General features: G+C 42.8%; 2 protein-coding genes across 4 annotated transcripts in view; one reads left to right on the forward strand and one right to left on the reverse strand.

Moving 5' to 3' along the window:
• The window catches only part of tm9sf1 (transmembrane 9 superfamily member 1), a 44,934-nt gene extending 32,105 nt beyond the window's left edge, over nucleotides 1-12,829 (reverse strand). The window contains exons 1-3 of the mRNA XM_034171152.1: nucleotides 12,376-12,829; nucleotides 8,903-9,114; nucleotides 744-875 (exon numbers count right to left, since the gene is read on the reverse strand). Of these exons, the coding sequence (XP_034027043.1) occupies nucleotides 744-875; nucleotides 8,903-9,109 (339 nt within the window). The 5' untranslated portion in view covers nucleotides 9,110-9,114; nucleotides 12,376-12,829. The remainder of the gene's footprint in view (nucleotides 1-743; nucleotides 876-8,902; nucleotides 9,115-12,375) is intronic.
• Nucleotides 12,830-12,855: 26 nt separating this feature from the next.
• Nucleotides 12,856-22,953, forward strand: part of fen1 (flap structure-specific endonuclease 1) — a 37,869-nt gene continuing 27,771 nt past the window's right edge. The window contains exons 1-4 of one of the 3 annotated variants that reach the window (XM_034171172.1): nucleotides 12,856-13,087; nucleotides 20,102-20,227; nucleotides 21,082-21,184; nucleotides 22,816-22,918. In XM_034171172.1, coding sequence (XP_034027063.1) covers nucleotides 20,146-20,227; nucleotides 21,082-21,184; nucleotides 22,816-22,918 — 288 coding nt within the window. In that variant the 5' untranslated portion in view covers nucleotides 12,856-13,087; nucleotides 20,102-20,145. The remainder of the gene's footprint in view (nucleotides 13,088-20,101; nucleotides 20,228-21,081; nucleotides 21,185-22,815; nucleotides 22,919-22,953) is intronic. The other 2 variants (XM_034171163.1, XM_034171180.1) reach the window with 2 other exon arrangements.

A 22,953-nucleotide genomic window follows, 5' to 3' on the forward strand; every position in this document is an offset into this window, starting at 1 on the left:
GACAAGCCTGGTCGGGCGCCAGGAGGCGCCCGTTGAGGGGGGGGGGGTCCTGTTGTGTGGGCCGCCAGAAGAGGAGGTACTGCTGGCCCACCACCAGAGGGCGCCCTGTCTGGAGTGCGGGCTCCAGGCACCAGAGGGCGCAGCCGCCTCACAGGAGCAGCCAGGGTGACAGCTGTCACACATCACCGGCAACAGCTGTTACAATCATCTGATCGGCAGGGGTATATCAGCAGGACGACGTCTCCACCTCTTTGCCGAGATATCGTTCTACCTGGAAGGTAATAATCTCAGCTGACTGCTTGACAGTAACCTTTGTGATTTTTGTGAGTGATTGCAGACTTTTTTTCTCCAACGAGAGGTGGAGGTAGCTTCCCTGCTGTGCAGGTTGCTGGGTGCAGACGCGCCCACGTTTAATTGTGTTCTTGTTCCTCGCCAGCAGTACCAGGTCCGACACGCGGAGGCAGTGGCCACCTGGGCGTTTGGAACTTGGCGGCTCCAGTATTCCCGGGGTCCTGTGGCGGAGGAAACCGTATGGTTCCGGTTCTACTTTGGAGAGGCGTCTCCTATCTTCGAGCCTGCCCACACGACACCATTGTGAATTGAATTTTGTCCATTGTTGTAATTTGTTGTATTTGTTGTGCACGTTCGCAACAGTAAAGTGTTGTTATTTGACCTATTCCATTGTCCGTTCATTTGCGCCCCCTGTTGTGGGTCCGTGTACTTACACTTTCCCAACAGAATACCTGAGTTTCAGAAAGTGTGAGCTGGCAAAGGACTTGTTTCTCTACATTTTCTCTGAATCTGATGTGGTACAAAGACTCTGCCATCCGGTCACCATCCAACACCTCTCCTAGGCTGAGAGACTTGTGGTGCACCTGAAAGACAGTGTTATAACAAGAGTGACAGATGGGCGAAGAGAAGCACAAAATGTACGTCTGTAATTCTGTCAGCTAGTGACAAAAACAGCACAAAATGCCACCAGGTAATTATTGCAAAAAAATAAACCTGTAAACATTTACAATCACATTTTGTCACTCATAAAATGACAGTCCATTTCAAACACCTGAAAAATTACAAAATTAGATTATTGGAAAAAATTGATCACACTCACAATACAACACATTCTCACAGGCTGTAGTGACTTTTCAACATACATGTTAGCTAGAAATTGCACTTTTAACAGTTATGTTGGCACATCTGCATTCGTACCATAATCAGATCATTTTGTTTACACGAATACACAATGAACAAAAGACAAAAATAATGTCTCTAAACCCATCTGTGAAACTTTTTCCTGCATTCTCATATGAACAAACTTCAAAGTCTATATCTGGATATTCTCCCATATAAATTACCTAATTTTATTTTATTTTTTATTCTTTATTTTCAAGAAGTGGAAAAAAACAACACCAAGTATAACAGTACAACCATATCATGCAATGTCCACTTTTTTGTTCCTCTGTGCTTTTTTTTCATAATAACGCTGAATAGATAGGGAGAGATACACAATGTGCACAGTAAATCCTGAACAAAAATAATGATGATGATAATAATAACAGTCTACCACAAAACTGAGAAGGGAATGAGAATTTTATTATAATAATTTCTATACATGAGTGACCTCCACAAAGCCTGTTCGTAAAGGCTTTATATCAAATCAAATCAATTTTATTTATATAGCGCCAAATCACAACAAACAGTCGCCCCAAGGCTGTCATGTGGGCCGCTGAAGAGGAGGTACTGCTGGCCCACCACCACCAGAGGGCGCCCTGCTTGGAGTGCGGGCTCCAAGCACGAGAGGGCGCCAGACCCAGAGGAAGTGACAGCTGTCACTCATCGCACCAGCTGTCACTCATCTACACCAATACATAAGCCGGACTGCAACTCCACCTCCCCGCCGAGAAATCGACTACCAAGAGGTAATTTCTCTGCTGACTGACACTTTGTGTAATAATCTGAACTTCTGTTGCAGCCGTTTTCCTGGAGTGTTGCCTTGTCTGTGGGATTGGCGTTTGGTGTGACAGCGACGGCTTCGCCTCACACCCCAACCCAGATAAGTGGTTAACCAGGAGCTGCACGAGTGTGTGATTGGAGGTGGAGGTGCTCCCTCCTAACTGTATACAGACTGTGGACTACTGAGTGTGCGGAATCACACTCATTCATCTTGTCTCTGCTTTCTGCCAGCAGTACCAGGGTCGACAGCCGAAGACAGAGGCCACCTGGGGACGCGGGACTTGGCGGCTTCTTCAGACCGTTGGTGGTGGAAGCCGTGTGGGACGCGGCTTCTCTCTCGTCGGGGGTCTTCTATCTTCGAGCCTGCCCACACGTCACCTGGTGTTAATTGACTTTACAAATTTTGTGTGTTTAGTTGTGTGTTGTCACAACATTAAATTGTTACTTTTTGGCTTATTCATTGTCCGTTCTTTAGTGCCCCCTGTTGTGGGTCCATGCTACGACACCTTCCCAACAAAGGCGCTTTATATTGTAAGGCAAAAGCCATACAATAATTACAGAAAAACCCCAACGGTCAAAACGACCCCCTATGATCAAGGAGTTGGCGACAGTGGGAAGGAAAACTCCCTTTTGTCATGCCCGGCAGGTACCAGGCACCCGAAGTGTTTGGATCCAAAATGCAAACTCTCGGACTACTGGATGTAGAAGTACTCATGGTCTTTAATTCAGGCTCTGGTTCGGTACACAGGTGATCAGTTGGCGAGGCAGAAGCACAAACAGGGTCAGGCAAAAACGCAGTCATGGGCAAGCAGGGTTCAAAGGCACGAGCAGACACAGACATCATGGGCAAGGCAAAAGGCGCAGTCAAAAAACACAAGGCAGGATCTGGATACACTGCAAAAACTGTTGGGAAAGTGTAGGAACACGGACCCACAACAGGGGGCGCAAATGAACGGACAATGGAGTAAGTCAAATAACAACGCTTTACTGTTGTGAATGTGCACAACGAATACAACCAACAGGACCCCCCCCCTCAACGGGCGCCTCCTGGCGCCCGACCGGGCTTGTCCGGGTGGCGACGGTAGAAGTCGGCCAGGAGGGCCGGATCCAGGATGAAGCTCCTCTTCACCCAGGAGCGTTCTTCAGGGCCGTACCCCTCCCAGTCCACCAGATATTGAAAGCCCCGGCCCATCCGTCGGACGTCCAACAACCGGCGCACTGTCCAAGCCGGCTCGCCATCGATGATCCGGGCAGGAGGTGGCGCCTGACCGGGTGTACAGAGGGGCGAGGTGTGATGGGGCTTGATTTTTGACACATGGAATACTGGATGGATCCGCACGGCCAATCGATCCGGGGATTGTGTTTCAACATCCAGGGAAAACCTAAAATCACACGGGAGGTGGCCGGAGTCACGAAAAACTCGATTTCCTCCCGGTGATTCCCCGACACCACCAGAGTTACTGGTGGTGTCTTGTGAGTGATTGGAGGGAGTAGGGAGCCATCTAGCGCCCGTACCTGCACAGGCAAGGTAAGCGCCACCAGAGGGAGCCCTATCTCCCTAGCCCATTTGCTATCTAGCAAATTCCCTTCAGAGCCCGTGTCCACCAGTGCTGGGGCCTTCAGGGTTAAATCCTCATAAAGGATTGTAACTGGGAGTCGTGTGGCGATGTGGGTGTGTCCCACGTGAATGTCTCGGCCCACCCCTAGCCCAGTTTCTAGGGGCGGGCGTTGGTGTTTAACCGCTCGGGGCAGTCCCTTACTTGATGCTCAATCGAGCCACAAACAAAACACGCCCCGCGGGCCAGCCTCCTTTGTGTGACCGGTGCCCTAAATGTTGCCCTACTCGTGTCCATAGCTTCGTCAGCAGGGGGGGCTGCAACCGCACGGAGCGCAGGGGCCGTGGAGCGTGGGGAGGGCGGAACGCGGTCGGAACCGGAAGGGAGAGGGATGACGCGTGCCTGGCCACGCCCTTCGTCTCGTTCCCGACGGCGCTCATTTAACCGATTGTCTAAACGTATAACAAGATCGATAAGCCCATCTAAATCCCGCGGTTCGTCCTTAGCCACCAGGTGCTCCTTGAGGACCAATGACAGTCCGTTTACGAAGGCGGCGCGGAGGGCAGCGCTATTCCAGCCGGACCTCGCAGCCGCGATGCGGAAGTCGACTGCATAGGCAGCTGCGCTCCGGCGCCCCTGTCTCATTGACAGCAGCACGGCTGAAGCGGTCTCTCCTCTATTAGGGTGATCGAACACCGTTCTGAGCTCCCTCACAAACCCATCATATGTCAGAAGGAGCCGTGAACTTTGCTCCCAGAGCGCTGTAGCCCAAGCGCGTGCCTCACCACAAAGCAGATTTATCACATAAGCTACTTTGCTAGCGTCGGTCGCGTACATGACGGGACGCTGTGCGAAGACGAGCGAACACTGCATAAGAAATCCGCGCACGTCTCCCACACAGCCTCCGTACGGCTCTGGGGGGCTTATGTATGCTTCAGGAGAAGGTGGGAGGGGTCGTTGGACAACCAGTGGAACGTCATTGTTACGCACAGGTTCTACGGGAGGGAGAGCCGCAGCGGCGCCCGGAGGGCGTGCTTCCACCTGCGCGGCGAGAGCCTCCACCCTGCGGTTCAGGAGGACGTTCTGCTCGGTCATCAAATCTAACCGAGTCGTGAAAGCGGTGAGGATCCGCTGCAACTCACCGATTACCCCTCCCGCGGACGCCTGTGCGCCTTGTTCTCTCCATTGGCCGTTCAACAGCCGGGTTGACGCCCCTCGGGATCCATGACGCTGGCCGAGATATCCTGTTGGGAAAGTGTAGGAACACGGACCCACAACAGGGGGCGCAAATGAACGGACAATGGAGTAAGTCAAATAACAATGCTTACTGTGTGGAATGTGCACAACGAATACAACCAATCACAGCAAGGGACAACAGTCAATTCACAAAAGTGTCGTGTGGGCAGGCTCGAAGATAGGAGACGCCTCTCCAAGGTAAGACCGGAACCACACGGCTTCCTCCGCCACAGGACCCGGGAATACTGGAGCCGCCAAGTCCCGAACTCCCAGGTGGGCCACTGCCTCCGCGTTGTCGGACCTGGTACTGCTGGCGAGGAAACAAAGTACAGTCAGATGGGGGCGCGTTTGCACCCAGGACTCCGAACAGCAGGAAAGTTACCTCCACCTCTCGTTGGAACAGTAATCCAAACAACTAGCTCAATCCAAAAAGATACACTCTGTTAGCGTCAATACGTTACCTCTCCGGTAAAACGATATCTCGGCAATGAGGTGGAGATGCCGTCCTGCTGATATACCCCACTGATGATTGCCGTCAGCTGTCTCAGGTGATGGGTGACAGCTGTCACCGAGGCCGCTCCCGTGAGGCGGCGGCGCCCTCTGGTGCCTGGAGCCCGCACTCCAGGCAGGGCGCCCTCTGGTGGTGGTGGGCCAGCAGTACCTCCTCTTCAGCGGCCCACACAACAAAAACAGGACTAGACAAAGCGCTGGTGAGTGTACAAAGACAACAAATGAGCAAGGGTGTGGTGGCTGGGTGGAGACTAAATAGGACAGGAGTTAACTAGGTGCACGTGAGGAACAATCAAGAAGGAGGTGTGGCTAGTGAACGAAGATACTTCATTGTGCAAGACAGTGAGGGAGGACAACTTAAGGTGGAGTGAAGAAAAGACAAAGATATGTGAACAGGTACACAGAGCGTGAGTGAAAGAAGACAAAGCAGACAGAGTTAAAGTGAGAGAAAAACATGACAGGTGCAGGATGTGAAGTGAACATAAATAACTGGGCGTGAGACAAGGACATGAAAGCAGGTGCAGGATGTGAAGTAGGAACAAGAGGCAAAAACAAAACTGAGCTACAACTGAATAAGACTCAAACAGGAACATGGACTAGACTAAACAAGTGTGGTCATGTGATGTATGTGGTCGTGTGGCATGAGCGATTGTGAGGAGCGTGTGGTCGTGAGGTGTGTATGGTCATGCTGTATAGGATTGTCTGAACAGGTGAGTTTTGAGTCTGGATTTGAAGAGGGGAAGGGAATCAGTGTTGCGGAGGTCAGGTGGGAGTGAATTCCAGAGCTGGGGAGCAGAGTGGCTGAAGGCTCTGCCCCCCATGGTAATGAGACGGGAGGGGGGGAGAGTGAGCTGGAGAGAGGACGAGGAGCGTAGAAAGGGAGAGGGAGTAACTATGTGGAGGAGATCGGAGATGTATTGTGGAGCAAGGTTATGGATAGCTTTGTAAGTGGTGATTATGGTGGTGGTTATTTATAAAGCACTTTAAAAAACAGCTGCAGCTGAAACAAATGTGATGAGAATTTTGAAGTTAATCCGTTGTTTTATTGGGAGCCAGTGGAGTTGTTGGAGAATGGGAGTGATATGGTGAGTGGTGGGTGTCCTGGTGATGATCCGAGCTGCAGAGTTTTGAAGGAGCTGCAGTTTCTGGAGGGATTTGTTGGGGAGGCCAAAGAGAAGAGAGTTGCAGTAGTCGATCTGGGAGGTGATAAGACTGTGGACGAGGATGGCAGTAGTGTGAGGAGTGAGGGAAGGACGGAGACGAGCAATATTACGGAGGTGGAAGTAGGCAGAGCAGGTGATGTTAATGATGTGGGAGTGAAAGGAAAGGGTGCTGTCGAGGATGACACCCAGACTCTTGACCTGAGGGGAAGGGAGGACAGTGGAGTCATTGATAGGGATAGGAAACCTGTTGGATTTGGAGAAAGCGGAGGACGTGCCTACAAGGAGGACTTCAGTTTTGGAGCTATTGAGTTTGAGAAAGTTGGAGGAGAACCAGGTGTTGAGTTCCTGTAAACAGAGGGTGAGGGAGGGAGGAGGGAGTGATGAAGAAGGTGTAGTAGAGAGGTAGAGCTGAGTGTCATCCGCGTAACAGTGGAAGTGAATATTGTATTTCCGGAAGATGGAACCAAGAGGGAGAATGTAGATAATAAAGAGAAGGGGCCCCAGGACAGAGCCCTGAGGCACACCGGCAGAGACAAGGAAAGGGACAGATTTGTGAGATTTGAGATGAACAAACTGAGTATGGTTGGAGAGATAGGAAGTGAAACAGGAGAAGGAGTGTTAGAGATGCCAACAGACTGGAGTCTGTGGAGGAGAGTGCTATGGGAGATGGTGTCAAAAGCTGCTGTAAGATCAAGGAGGATGAGGATGGAGAGTAAACCAGAGTCAGAAGCTATGAGAACGTCATTGGTGATTTTCAGAAGTGCAGTTTCAGTGCTGTGGAGAGGGCGAAAACTGGATTGAAATTGCTCATAGATATTGTTAGTTGTGAGATGGGAGTGGAGTTGAGAGGCGACAGTTTTTTTTTTGAGAATTTTAGAAACAAAGGGGAGATTAGAAATTGGGCGGAGGTTGTTAAAGTTATTAGGGTCCAAGCCAGGTTTTTTCAGAACGGGAGTTATTGATGCAGTTTTGAATGTTGAGGGGACAGTTCCAGATAGGAGTGAACAATGTTAGCGATGAAGGAGGCGAGTGAGGAAAGACAGGATCTGACGAGAGCAGTAGGGAGGGGGTCGAGGGGACAGGTAGAGTTTTTAGATTTGAGAATTACTAGATCAGAAATGGCTTGGACAGAGGGGAGGGTAAAGCTAGAAAATGATGTGATAGGGTTTGGAAATGAAAAAGAGGTGTCCACTCCAGACAATGCAGCTCCGGTCGTCAGGTGTTGGTGGACAGAAGTGCCCTTGGAGATGAAGAAAGGCATAAGTGAATTACAGAAATCAGGGGAATGTAGGTGGTTGGGGAAGGGGTCTGGGGGTTTGGTTAGGTTGGAGAGAAGGGAGAATAGAATCCTGGAGTTACGGAGGTTGGAGTGGATGAGGCCAGAGTAGTAGGATGTTTTAGCTGAGGAAATAGTTTCCTTGTAGAGAGTGATGTGGTTATTGTACATTTCTTTGTGTATTATGAGTCCAGTTTTCTTTTACAGTCTTTCAAGTCGTCGTCCTTTGGCTTTGAGATGACGGAGAGTGGGAGTGAACCAGGGTGCAGAGCAGGAGGAGACAGATCTGGTTTTGAGAGGAGCATGGGGAGTGAGGAGTATGTGAAGGTGGCTATTGTAATGACTACCAGGTCGTAGGTGAGGTGTGAGGATCAGTGGGAGCAGGCTGTTGATGTCAGATGTGAATTTGTCCAATGTTAATATCCTTGATTTGCGAAATGAGATAGAGCGAGGGAGAGACAGTTTTGGATAGGGAGAGGTTAATATTGAAAAGTGATGAGCAGTGGTCCGTGAAGGGGAGTGTTATGGGATGTGCAGTCAGTAGGGGTTTAATCCAGAGCAGCAAACAAGTCCAAAATGGTCCTTTTTAGTGGGTGGGAAAGTTGATAAGTTGTGTACGCCAAAGCTATCTAAACAGGAGGAGAAAGTCTTTGCAGAGTGATTATTCAATTGTCCAGATGAATATTTATGTGCCAATGATAAATGATATTACTTGATAATGTAGGAGGAGAGGTGAGTGAGGAGAATGAGAGGAAAGTCATTAAGAAAGTGCTTATTATATATTTGGGATGGGCGGTAGACAGCAAGCGATAACGTGGGATGGGTCCTGGCAGAAACAGAAGCGAGACGGCTCGAAGTAGGAGCAAGCAGGCACGGACACCGGCAGGACTTTCCAAGTCTCGGCGGTAAATCAGCCGAGGGCACCCTCCGCCCCGGCAGCTAGTGCAAGAACTTAACAAAAGTCCCCTTTTTAAGCTGAATTGAAAATGTAATGATTCCATTACATAAACTATATTTATTCCACACAGACATTGTTGGGGGGTCGGGAAGGAGCCAGCGTCTTGTAATTGCCTTTTTGGCTGCTGCTATCAAAATTGCCAAAAGATATTTGTTTAGAGATCTATAAAAATCATTAAGGTTTCCCAGGAATATGGTAGAGAACTGTAATGGCAAATTATTAACGTCAAATGCACTCATCAAACACTGACCTTCTGCGGCCTGCAAACAGGCAGTGTGTAGTAGTGATACGTCTCCTGAGGGTTATGATAAGGGCCCACTTTGTTGACATAGAGAGTCCACATTGTCCCCTGCTTATAGCCAACTGTCCAGCCCGTGACAAGACACAGAACCAAGACATAGTGCAGACCCGTCCTCCTCTGGCAGCTGGCTGGTCGGTGTCCTACTCCACACAGCATAACTCCTGTTTAAAGGACGGACAGTTCATCAGTTAACCTGGGATAAGTACAGTAGTGTTCAGAATAATAGTAGTGCTATGTGACTAAAAGATTAATCCAGGGTTTTGAGTATATTTCTTATTGTTACATGGAAAACAAGGTACCAATAGATTCAGTAGATTGTCACAATCCAACAAGACCAGCATTCATGATATGCACACTCTTAGGCTATAAAATTGGGCTATTAGTAAAAAAGTAGAAAAGGGGGTGTTCACAATAATAGTAGCATCTGCTGTTGACGATATAAAACTCAAACTATGATGTTCAAAATGCTTTTTTAGCAATCCTGTAAATCTCTAAACTAGCATTTAGTTGATAACCACAGTTTTTCATGATTTCTTCCATCTGCAAGGCATTAATTTTGTTGGTTTGGAACCAAGGATTTTGCTCGTTTACTAGTGTGCTTGGGGTCATTGTCTGTTGAACACCCATTTCAAGGGCATGTCCTCTTCAGCATAAGGCAACATGACCTCTTCAGTATTTTGACATATCCAAACTGACCATGATACCTGGTATGCGATAGATAGCCCAACACCATAGCAGGAGAAACATGTATAATGTTGCTACTCACATTTTATCATTCTCCAAAATGTTTGCCCGACGTGTCACAGTTTGCAAACTTATGCAAGTATTTTGCAATCTACTTAGTTTTTATATTTTTATATGTAATCACAACATTTGTGTGTGTGTGCAACAGTTACAAATGAGGGCCGCTAGTTCATCTGTCTCACCTGTATGGTTATGAACTTGGATGTTAACCAGTGACTCAGGCTCTAAATTTTACAATGTTTTTTGGTTTAACCTCCTGACTACCAGGACATATGTATTTACATATGTCCTGTCCCGGACATATTACATATGTCCTGGTAGGGGGCTGCCATCATCCAAATGGTTCTGTAACAATGCATGACACCAGCGTATTGCTCCTAAACCTGACCTGGCCTGGCACATGCATCTCTCAAGAAAATGACTGACTATTAGTGAAAAATTTGCTTGGGTGCAGAATATTCTCCTTTTGGTGACTGCACATAAAATTTGAAAAATTACTATCTGTTGAAAATTGAGTAAATTTAACCACATTGAAATTTGGTTTATAAAGTACACTGGGTTCAGACCAGAACCTCTGCAGGTGTTCAAGAAGTTGACAACATGTCAGTAATCTCCTGTGACAGATTATTCTGAATCTTCAACCTAGCTGCTCCTGGTGTGTAGTGAGTGCCTTGCATGGCAGCACCCTGACATTGGTGTGGGTGTGTGTTTATGTGAATGGGTGAATGCAAAGCATAATTGTAAAGCGCTTTGAGGTTCTGGTGCAGCTGGAAAAGCGCTATATAAATGTAGTCCATTCAGCATTTATCTACCATTTATAACAAACAAATAAAGTTCTTGTTTAGGGAATCCTTTTCCCCAAGAAAACTGTAGCAAAAAATAAGCAGCTGTGATCAATGCATACTTATTAAAAACAAAATTACAAACCATTGCTAAATGTTTTCAGAGCAAGGACAACTGCAGTCAGGTCCATAAGTATTTGGACTTTGATTTCACCTCTGGACATCATCACTGAGGAGTTGAAGAGAAATCAAGTGCAATTGAAGTTTGAAAACATTAAGCTTTTATTCAAAGGGTTCAAGAAAAAATGCATGAATTACAGCCATTTTTTATACATAGTAACTCCATTTTCAGAGGTCATGAGTAATTGAACAAAAGAATAAGAATTTCCTTTAATACAAATACAAATCAACATATTTACAGGCAGTTTGCTTTAGATGAGGTGAGGGATGGTTAGATTAACATGGTTAGAAACATTTCCAAATCAGTGAATGCCTCGGACTCCATGTAAAGTCAAGTCTGGGAGCATGTGCTGGTGCTGCACTTAGCTGCATACATGACACCATGGAACCACCTTGATCAAGCAGACAACTAGTCCACCTCAAAGGATGCAGAGGTGGACTGATCCCTCTAAAGCAGCTGATGATTGTGGGCATGGACAACTATCATGATCCTGTTGCTGGAAAAAGGTTGATTGGAGCTTTAGTGGCCAGTCTTAACAGTAGGTGGTACTCAAAGTGTGTGCTGCAGGAGAAAGGTCAAGAGTTTATGGATGGTCTGAAAGTGGTCTTGAGTGGTGCATTGAATGATGACATGAAATTCAGTGGTTCTCTTCCCTCTCACATCATTGTTTATCTAGATGGGATAGGGAGATAGACAGCTGCAGAATGTGGTCAGCTACGAGGTCCTTCAGATCATGGAATGCATCAAGTACACTGATCAAGGATTACATGCCCAAGCTGACTGTGGTGGCAGTGAAGAAGCACATCAGCAGCAGGTTGTTTGCTCACATCAATGGCAAAGTGGCCAACCCTCCTCCAGGAACGGCTGTCAACCCTGAACTCACCCATCCAGAGTGGCACGACTTCTTCACAGTGAGCAAGGCTGTCTGGAACCAGAGTATCACTCCAACTCACTAAAATGATTTATGGCATCAATCACTAAGAAATAAAACCAGTATAGTAAATGTTTGAAATGGGCAGTTCATAAAAACATGGGCAATTTGGAATTAGAACACTAGTGAGGAAAGCCACCAAGGTGCCCATGAAAACTTTGAAGCTGAAGAAGGATTCTGTGGCAGTGATTGGAGAAACTATGCATTGCACAACTTTTGTCTCTTCCACCAACAGTAAAGTGGTGCACGGAAGGATTTTTCATACAACAGATTAAATCTAGGACTGAGTCTCCCATGTGCCTTCTCGTAAACTGCAGTTTAAAATTCACATTTTATGAGTGGTGATAGTTTCTCCAACTACAGCCACAGAAGTCTGTCTGTTAGTGAACTGCCCATTGCAGACAGATTCATCATTCTTTACCAAGCTGTATTTAATAATGATCAGCATAAATTAACTTTGATACAGCTTCATTGACTTGGAAACGTTCATGCATCCATCCACTGACCCGTGTAAAGAAAACTGGCTGTAAAAATCCTGATTTGGCTTAAATTTAAGTTGTGCAAGTTGTTATATCCTCTGAATTAAGGGTAATGGCTGTAACTGCTTAATAACTAATGCAGTACTTTGTTAAACCGTTTGAATTAAGATAAAAGTCTACACTTCAATCACACCTTGAACTGTGTCACTGTCCAAATACTTATGGACCAGACTCTCACTCACTGACGCAAGCATCGTAAATCAACAAAGCCAGTAGAGAAGTGGTTATAATAACACAGGTATTACTGTTGCGTGCTTCCAGTGGTGTTGAGCCGACCAAACCAGTTGGTCCAGCGGATTCCTCTGACTCCAGGCCCGGCAGGCTCCTTCTCCTCCCGCTGACACCTGAAGCTCAAATCTACAACGAACATTTACAGCCAAACATCTCGGAAATGTCCCGGCTGTAAAAATCCCGACGTGTTAGGAGCACGACCTGGAGAATGGAGTACTTTTAAGGTACAAGAGCCAGTGAAGAGAAGGAGGAGGATGAAGAAGAAGCTCCGACTCCACGTCACCTTAAAAAATAAAAATAACGACGTCTCGCTTCAGTTTTCCGGGGTGGGCGGGGAAAGAAAGCACACTGCGGTAACACCTTCCTCCTCACTACAGAATGAAACTAACCCGCTTCAACTACAGCGGACGTTCCGCGGTTTAAGGTTAGCAAAAAAACAACATTGAACGACTTGAACGTCTCTCTAACTAATATTTTAGCCGACTGTCTCCAACGATAACGAACCAATCAAATGCTGCTCCGTGACTTCCGTTTTACAATTCAGGCCGAGTTACAGAAAACGGCACAATCGAAGTGCTTATTGTCAACGTATGAGGTAGCGCTGTGATCGGTCATTCGATAGATCATGTCTGGCCTGTTTGATTTCCCGCGCAGCAGACAGGATTTCTCGCGCTGCTTGTGAGATTTTGGGACGAATGCAAAAACCGGACTGTGACAGGTAATAAAGTAAGCCCACTTTTAACAATAACATGGCTTAGTTATAGTGAACGAACACGGCAGTATTGTTGTATATTAGATGACAGTACATTTTTTTGTACCGTTCCACTTAGTAGAACCTTCCTCGCGCGCCTAGCTCCTGCCACACGTTTGTGTTTTTGCCAGGACGTAGTCTGTACCCACGGGCGCTACTTAATATCTCCAGGGACACGAAGATTTAAGACCAAACATTAACAAAGAAAGAAAAAGTCCAAATAATACACGGTGTGTCGGTGGAAAAATCACTCAAAGTTCGAGGCCGTCTGCGTCATTTCTTCTTATCAGCAAACTAATGTTTATAATGTTGAAAACTAGCATTCCCCCGCGTGCCGTAGCAAAGAATGAAAAGCTTTCCAACGGTGTCCAGAAGTGCTTTGAAAAGACTTCGTGTATCTTGTTTAAGAAAAAAGCAGCTGAAGATGCATTTCTGTTATATGATTGTTTTTTTTTTTTTTTTTAATCGAAACAGCCCTGAAAAATGTTAAAAATTATAATATGGTCAGAATTTTTTAAAGTTTAAAAGCAGTGTTCTTAAATAATTGAATCGAAGTGGCTATCTGTACAGAACATATTGAAAATCTATATTGTAACAGCCACGTGTCTTCTGTGCGTGTATGGCTTAGATCACACACACATACTGTGTGGCGGCACCAAGGGGGGGGCTTAAGCCCACCCAATAATCATCCAAGCCCCCCCCCAGCCCTCCAATAATTCTGCCAATAATGTGAATAGCGACTGACATATTTGTGGATCTCAAATGCAGTTTTGCACTGAGAATGTCTCAATATTGTGTAACTGAGCAAAGTGATGAATGTGTGTGTTCAGTGATCCACCAATGCTGAATCACCCTTCACAAACAGAATTTTCAGTTTTGCAAATAAACATTTATTTGTAACAACTCACACACGTTACAAATCAGAAGTTTGTGTTTGTGGATCACAAAGCATGTGTACAAATCAAAGGATATTTGTAACTCACCCTCTGTGCATTTGCAAGTATTAATGAGACAATTTAACTCCATACTCCAAAAATTTAGCTTTCCTAAATATTTATTACGGCCACTCTTAAAACCTCTATCTTTATTTGTACCTTTGTGCAAGTTTACTGAACTTGCAATCATTCTAAGTGATGTGTGTGCATTGATACCACATTTTAGAGGAGCACGGGTGACTAAAACATATACCTTGGTATTTATAAAGCAATTTACTATATATTGTTCATTTCAGCGACATTTTGTGGAGCCTCTCCAACTTTTACCTCAGCCCCCCCAACAAAATTTCTTGGCGCGCCACTGCTGGGGGGAGCTGACATTTGCCTTTTGGTATACTTATGTATTTTGTGTCAAGGATGAACGCTGCGAAAAGGGAAAGTTGGTAGACATTAGCAATTTTATCCAACCAGTAAACAATGGACATTGTGCTGCAATGCACATGGGGGTTCAGGGTTAAATATTGTTATTGTGGTTCATTTTGTTTAAAGTGTTGTTAGTGTTATTGGTTTCAGTTTAGTTAAGTGTCATGTTGTCGTTACCATGAGTGAAAAGAGTATTGCTTTTGAGTCTTCCTCCACCGTCTCTTTTGTGGGTGTGTAAAAATTAAAGCACCTGCTTGCAGCAAAATGCAGAAAAACAAAACGCTCTGCATGCGTGTGACTGGGGACAGCTGGACCTTTGTCGTTTGGTGTGCTTATGTATTTTGGGTCAAGGATGAATGGTGCCAAAATTGAATGTTGATAGGACAAATATTTTTGGAGAAACCACAAATATTAGCTAATGTTGCTAATTACATTCTGGACTAACACACCATCCAGCAGGGAGCGGTAAATCATCTTTATATTAAAAGCGTGCATGATTTTAATTTAATAAGTTCCATCTAAGTACATATTATAATTTTAAATATAAAAAATACATGTATGACACAAGAAAGTGAAAACACATTGCCATTGTGGTCCATTTAAAAATCAAATGGCAAAATAGAAGTAAAAATAATGAATAATAATAGTGTATATGCTAACAAGAATCTAAACAATTTATAAATACATTAATATAGCAAAGTAATTATTATTAAACAGTTCTTTTAGACGTCAAACCAAGAAGTAGCAGCCTACAAGACACGTCACTTCCCCATCTTGTGACGCTTCTGAGGAAGGCTACAGGAAGTAGCCGAAACTGTAAAGCAGGTAAAACAATCTTCCCTGTCTGACTAAAAGAACTGTTTAAATAGTTAACTTAGAAGACAGTATGAAATTTCACAAATGGTAGCAAATTAACATTTAAAAATTACATTATTAACAGGAAATAAAAGGATTGAGTCCTCTTCTAAAAATAGTTGAGGTCTAAGGTTCTAAAAACATTCTGGACTCACATATCATTCCAACTCATTTTACAAGCTTTGCTTAATTTATTACTATAGGATTATAGTTGTAGTACATGTTACCCTTGAAAAATGTCAGCTACCTATTTTATAAACACTAACCCAGTTTGGAGCCCGTAGATCAGTAAGTAACCGTGGTAATTTTTCCATAAGTTAGGGTTTGGTTAGGTTTTATCCCATAACATGTTTGTGTCATGTATTGATAATTTCAAGGTACGTTCAAGGTATGATGACCCTTTGCAGAGTGTGAGATGCTGCTGTGTCAAGGTTTCCTTTTTTTTTTTTTTCCCCTTTTTTTACCCCCTACTTCAGGTAGCGCAGTGCTACCAGTTCTTGATATATTAGGCTATTTTCTTCCATGTGGAGAAATATATTCGTGTTGCTATCAATTATTGTGTTGTTTGTTGGTTTTGGTTTATATTGACTGGATTGGACAGATTTGGGAACCAAAATGGATGTGCATTTACAACCTGTTTAGGAAACCCCCATCACCTATTCTCAATATGTGATGTGGTCAATGGATTTCCTTGACTGCCTGGTTATAAAACCTGGCTATTGCCAAGCTATTTTTTTTTCTTGTAAAATTATGTATGTATCAGGGCTTCAGGTTCACAGCTGGGCTGGCCAGTTTGGTTTCCTGAGCTGGAGGAAAAAATGTGACTCACCTGTCTAAATCTATTAAAAAAAAATTAAATAAGAACAATTGCACCTGCATGCTTCTGTGTTTTGAAAAAAATATGACAGAGCACCCCTTTAAATTATGTTTTATTTTTAGCACACTTCCTCGCCTTTGATGAATGCATAAAACAAATTAATCACCTGCCTACTTTGATAAAATATTTGTTTTTAAACATTATGTTATTCAAACCCATTGTGTCACAGATTGCAGTCTTTTTGTTCTTTTCCCCCCTTTTCTTTTCCATTTATGTACACCCCCCTCCCCCAACAACTTCACAACAATCCCCACAGCATGGTCTTATCCTACAAATATAGTGGTATTCAAAAAGAAGTATACGAGTATATAAAAAAAAGTACATATAATATTCTCAAAGGACACAAAAAAGAGAGAAACAGGAAAAGTGAGAATTACAGACAACCAAGGTTCCCGTACAAATTCAGGCTTAGGAAGTGTCTTACAGAATATATTCGATATCCAAGGACCCCTTTAAGCGAGAGTTAACAGTCCTTATTCTCTGTGAAGCCCGCAAAATTTTCACCGAAAGCCAGATAAATTTTTTGAATGGTTTCCAGGTGCCAGTTTCTAACAGCTTCTGAAAAAAATCTGATGGAAAAAAAGTCCTTTTCATTCTGCCATTTCCAGACAATGAAATTTCGACGAGGGGGCGGGACCACACCTCCCACAAGGCGTGCTCACAGGTGAATGACGTCACCAACAGGCGTGGACAAACTCACGCATGCGCACGAGGGTTCAAGCATGTCTGACGTAAAAACATATGAATGAAATCCATATAGTTTTAAAAAAATAAAATAAAAAGGACCGATACTTTTTGGACAGACCTCGTATATGACAGTCCTCATAACCATAGATGATGTCAGATATTTTGGAACCAGAGAAAGTTTTAAAATTTTATTTCAGACCTTTGTACAGATAGAAAATAAAAGTAAAGGTATTTAGCCCCATAATCACTTGACCCAGAATGACAAATCAGAAGTGCTATGTACTCTGCCAGTCAAAGGTTTGGACACTCTTTCCCATTGGGAACTTTTCATGGATGTACACACCAAAAACATTAATCTAGCTTGTTTTCATGCTGTTGTTATGGCCTAGTTCAAAAATAATGCAGCCTAACTGCTTATTTGCATTGCATTTGTCATGAACAAATCATTATTTTACTTAGCACCATCCAGATTTATCTGTGAGTTGCCTATAGTCTCTTTGACAGGTACTGAAAATTTCATGGAAAAATTCTGCACGGTTCCAGAGATATGCACGAAATTTACCCCCAAAATAGCACATTTTTCATCAATTTTGTGTGACATTGATATTTAGCATTATGATTTAAAGTTGAATGCTAAAGAAATAACCTTGTATTTTGTCAGTTTGTTTGTTTGTTTGTGCTTCGTACTAACACACAGTAATACATTTTTGTAAAGGTAGAAATGTCATTTCTTAGAAAAAACATCATGTTTCTAAAGCAAGGTAAAACTGTCGCAAGTGTAATGCTGAGAATAAGTCCTTGATTTATTTGTGTCAAAACCTTAGCTATATCTTCTACTCTGCTTCAATAGAATAATTATATTACTTGTTCAATAATACCAGGAACTAGTGGACAGAATTACTTTGTTTCAGGCTTCTGCAGACTAAAGAAGTTACCTCCAACTGTTGTCACAAGCGTTACACTCTAGCACATTATAGTATATATGCACTGATAATTTCTAGCAATGACTGAACCGAGACCAATACAAATATTGAAATTCTGATATATAACCATACCTAAAATGATAACATTTCACAAAAAAAGACCACTTTTAAATTTTGATGGTTATGTCACACTTTGGCTTCATTATTTTTGAACTAGGCCTTATATAGTCCAGGCCCTGACTTCTCCATAGTATATGTTCTTGCAGATCCAGCAGTGCGTGCACAGTGGTTCAGTCTCACACCAGTGAATACCTTTATGCTTGAACCAGAGGATTCTGTCCAAAGCTTAACAAAAAAAACTAGAAGCACTCAGAGAGCTCAAACCACCAAGGCCATAGGGTCACTGACGTCACATGGAATACCCTTTGGCAAAGAGACTTATTCCACGTTCATTCACGCATTACGTCATGTTTCAGATTCAGTGGTTAACCCTCTGGGGTCGAGGGCATTTTTGGAACAGTTCACTCGCCTGGCATAAATGTTTCATTATTGCTGTTAACAGCTCTCCCTGCATCCCACAACCAAGTTTTATGTCTCTTTTTTTTTCAGGACAACCTGTACTTTCAAAATATATATGCTATAGTTGTGTTTTATAAGTGTAATAAAGGTTTACAATCAGAAATAAGAAAGGAAAAAGTAAACAGAAATAATTTTCCACACACATTTATTCAAAAACACACAGCCAAACTATTATAAACTAGTAACACATCACTCATAAAAACAATCTTTGGTGTGTCATGTGAGGTGAATCTGCCCTACGATTGGATTTTGGAAAACCATGTGACAGTGAACCAATTCCGATTGGACACACATTGCTCACGTCATCACACAGCTTCTATGAGGAGTACAAAGATGGTGGACAGTGGCTCGAAAGTCCACAGTTAACTTTTCAGCAAAAAAAAAAGTTTGTCTCATATCATTAAAAAGTTATTTATAATTTAGTAAAGCTTGGTCTCAGCCGTCGTATCCAACGGCGTTGGCCCCAGAGGGTTAAACCCTTAGATCTTCAGCAAACGTATTTATAAAGAGAAACTGCATGAACTACACAAGTTTTTTTATTTTCTAATAAGTTTATTCAATGAGGAGAAACAAATGCTAAATTATTGTTGTCGTAACTTAATTTTTGTTCAGCCTTTGTGACCCGTCTTCATGAAGTTAGATGCAAAAATGTTGAAATTGGCTCTATCCTGCAATGATAAAGAATCCTTAAAAAAAATTACTGGATCCGGATCGTGTTCCGGATCATTACTAAAATTTAATGACTTCTGAATTAGGCCAAGATACACCTCTGATTTAAAAAAAAAAAAAAAAATTCATTGAAATCCTTGAGGATTTTTTGAGTAATCCTGCTGACAACCAACCAACAAACAAATGGACGCGACCGAAAACATAACCTCCTTGGCGGAGGTAAAAATCATCAGCAAGTGTAGCAAACTTAAATTTCACATCACAACACAAACAAGAGTATGTAATTAGGGTTTTAACCCATCATGCATTCATTTTCTATGTGCGATGTGGCAAGGGCTTAAATCGATAAGTGGATTGGCCCTGTCCCTCCGATAACTGATAAGTGAATGACATCAATATTGTACAAAACACTGATATCAGATTGGGTCCATTTCTGTTCTGCGCAGTATGTGAAATGCGTAGTTTGCAAGGTTGCTAAGGAGTTGCGACCTGTGCACCCAAATCTGATGATGGTGGTCAGATTTAGCAGTGCAAAAAAAATACTGTTTTTTTTTTTTTGTTGTTTGTTTGTTTTATTCCCATTTTGAAAATTGCACAAAACACATCCGTTTTTGAAGATAGGTCTACAAGGTACCTCACACCTGCTAGATATTGGGTGGGTGTCATTGTAAATGATGCTAGCAAATGAAAGTATATGCAAAATGTTAGATGAGCACAAAGGTACAGGTGTAAGTTTCCATTGTAGAACTGTAATTACTGATTCATTTCATGATCCATCAGTATTTTGTAACATTCAAAAATGTCACATTTTGTTTTGGATGTACTGGAAATTAGATTTTGATAAAGCACAGTGTTTCGAGAAGTTAACAACAGTGCGGTGGAAGATTTATGAAAAAGTAAGACTCAAGGGATAGTTGAAGGGAATGTACGTGCGCTAAGCCCCCCTCTGAAAAATGGGAGGGGGCGCTTAATTGTCTCATTCAGTGCAACAGCAAAGTCTGTGTAAAACTGGACAGCTGATAAAGCTTAATTTTTTTTCAGGGATTTGTGAGTTGACGTTTGAATTTAAGCTTCGTGCTGCAGCAATGGGAATTCATGGACTTGCAAAGCTGATTGCTGATCATGCACCTGGTGCCATAAAGGAGCAGGACATCAAGAACTATTTTGGTAAGTGGAGGAAATTTTAATCGTCCATCTTTGCAAATAGTTTGTGTTTTAAATAATAAAGTGATGTAACAAAGGAATAAAAAAGATAAATTACAATAGAAGATGATCATTTCTATAGAAATGAAAAGCTGTATTGCATTGTAGAACTGGTTTAATCAGATTGGGACCGTAGTTCACTGTGTCTTGCATTCCAGCGTAATCAGCCTGAAATTCTTGTATCGGTAGAAAATAAAATATTGGAAGACTAAAGGATTATTAACCGATCTTGGTCTGTCGGGGAAATATCGGACCATCGTTTTGTCAGTACGGACCGAGGCGTTAGTGGGTTGGTGCAAAAAACACTGAGGTTTGATATCCCCGTACAGAGCGAGCAAGCAAGGTTAATTATTTGTTTATTATATGGCTATTGTACATATAAATATGCAAACTTAAGTATTGCCCAAATATGAATGCTGCTCATGGCTCGTAGTCCGACCCATTCGCTTCACCTCCATGAAAAACTTGCTAACAGATGGTCCGGTCGTTAGCTGGTAAGCTTTCAATCTGTGTGTTTTTTCAGATGCTGTTTAGATATTTATGGAGTACGTTCATGTCCGACTTCGTTTTTGTAATCGTGTTTTTAGCTTCCTGGTTTGTAATGAAATTACGTGTTGCGGACCAATTGTCATGGTAACCAGTCCAAATATGGGAAAATATCCGACCGTCGCAGCCATATAATAAAACAATATAAAAATATAATAAAAAAAGATTTTATGTGTTTATGTAGTTTTTACAGTAATGACTGGAAGAATACAAAGGAAACTGGATTGTTGTGCTTGTGTTGGGTAACCTCTGCTGTCTTTGACAACTTTTAGGCAGGAAAATTGCTATAGATGCGTCCATGTGTATCTACCAGTTCTTGATCGCTGTTCGACAGGATGGCAACGTTCTCCAGAATGAGGACGGAGAGACAACAAGGTACACATTTACCTATATTAAAAACAAGATTAAGATTCATGCCTAGTAGAACATATATGAACAGGGTTTGGTTTAGGCTTTGAAAATTGATGTTCTGGGACTCCATGGGTAAACATTTGGAGTCCCCTTGTCATTCATTGGAGTCCCCATTCAGCCACTGAGCACTGATGTTCAAACGCGATGTACAATTTAATAAAACCTATTTACCTTTCCTGTATGGTATGCACAGTGTATTATTGTTAATTTACTAGAGCTCTTGGCAAAACTATTGTACCTGCATTAATGGTAAATGTCCACCAGGTGGCAATATTGCTCCATTTCAAGAAGCTTGAGTATAGGCTGCTGTGGAACACCACCACTGATGAACAACCTGATCCTTATTGTTAGTAGTTATTAAATTAATTTATATTTGTTGTTGTTTGTTTGTTTTGTTTTTCTTAAATCAAACCCTGCACTCAGTTTGTGATATACTGTTATCACAAGTCATGCATATTTCATTGAACTTACATTGATTCTTTTAATACCTGGAATAGATGTTGATGCACCAGCCTCTGTCATGCGGGATGTAATGGATCTGTTGTTTTTATTGATCCCCCCCCGTTTAAAAAAATTCTTACCTTTGGCTATAAATTCATCAGAATGGAAGGCCCTAGGCAAAACATATTTATCTTGTGTAAATTACATAGAATAAAAGCAAAATGCATTTTTTATGGAAAATTTACATTCTAAATAAGAAATGAAGCTTAACGCTATAAAATCAATTTTGCTTAACAGTAATTTATTAGTTCTGGGCAGTTTTTCAATTGCCAAGGGAGGCAAAAACAAATAAATTAATACATTAAAAAATAATAGTTTCATGTGTGTTTTGGTTTACTAGCACTAAATTTGTCAAAATGTCAACACCAGGACAAAGTGGTTTCCGTAGTGAGCACAGAGTAACAACATATCCCTCAGTGATCCTCCTTAGGTTCCACCACAGTGCCAGAAAGCAGACAGATTTGTTTTTCTCCCAGGGGAAGTCAGACAGTCAGTGTGTGTATGTAGAGTCTCTCTCTGTCTGTCTGCCAGTCCTTCTTCCCCAGCTCTCTCTCAGTGCTTCTGTGTTGTTACCATATATAAGAAAAGTTCAGTAATGCTGTATGGTCAGTACTTTTTCACTTTCTAATTGAAACGTTCTCTCTCTCTCTCTCTACCCACCCCTGATCACTCATGATGGCCACACTGTGACGCTGTACGCTGTAGCTCTGATTTAAATGCTCTCTCACTCTCATTCTGTCTCTGTTCAGGATCTCTGAGTAGCGTGTTCTCTGTATAGTTACTTTTTCACTCCTTCTGACTGAAACTATGTCTCTGCAGCCAAACTCCTGTGATTAAACTAATTGTAAAAGCGCCCTGTGTGGCGAACGTTACCTGTGGTTCATTCTGCATCCCCAAGATGTTTACGTGTATTTAAAATCCACCTCCTTTTTAAATTGCTTTTTTTTTTTTTTTTTTTTTTAAGAGGGATGGCGTTAAATTGAACCCTGCACGAGAGCTACAGTTGCTATGTCAAATCTATAATAACTCTAATCTGGCACAAAGGAGAGATGATTTTGTAATGTGTTACTCCTCTGTTATTTGTTTTCCCTCAGCCACCTAATGGGAATGTTCTACCGGACAATCCGCATGCTGGAGCACGGTATCAAACCTGTGTACGTGTTTGATGGAAAGCCCCCACAGCTGAAGTCAGCAGAGGTTCGTATGTCAGGATCAGGTGCTGTATTGTTAGA

This window comes from Thalassophryne amazonica, chromosome 1 (genome assembly GCF_902500255.1).
Source record: "Thalassophryne amazonica chromosome 1, fThaAma1.1, whole genome shotgun sequence".
NCBI lineage: Eukaryota > Metazoa > Chordata > Actinopteri > Batrachoidiformes > Batrachoididae > Thalassophryne > Thalassophryne amazonica.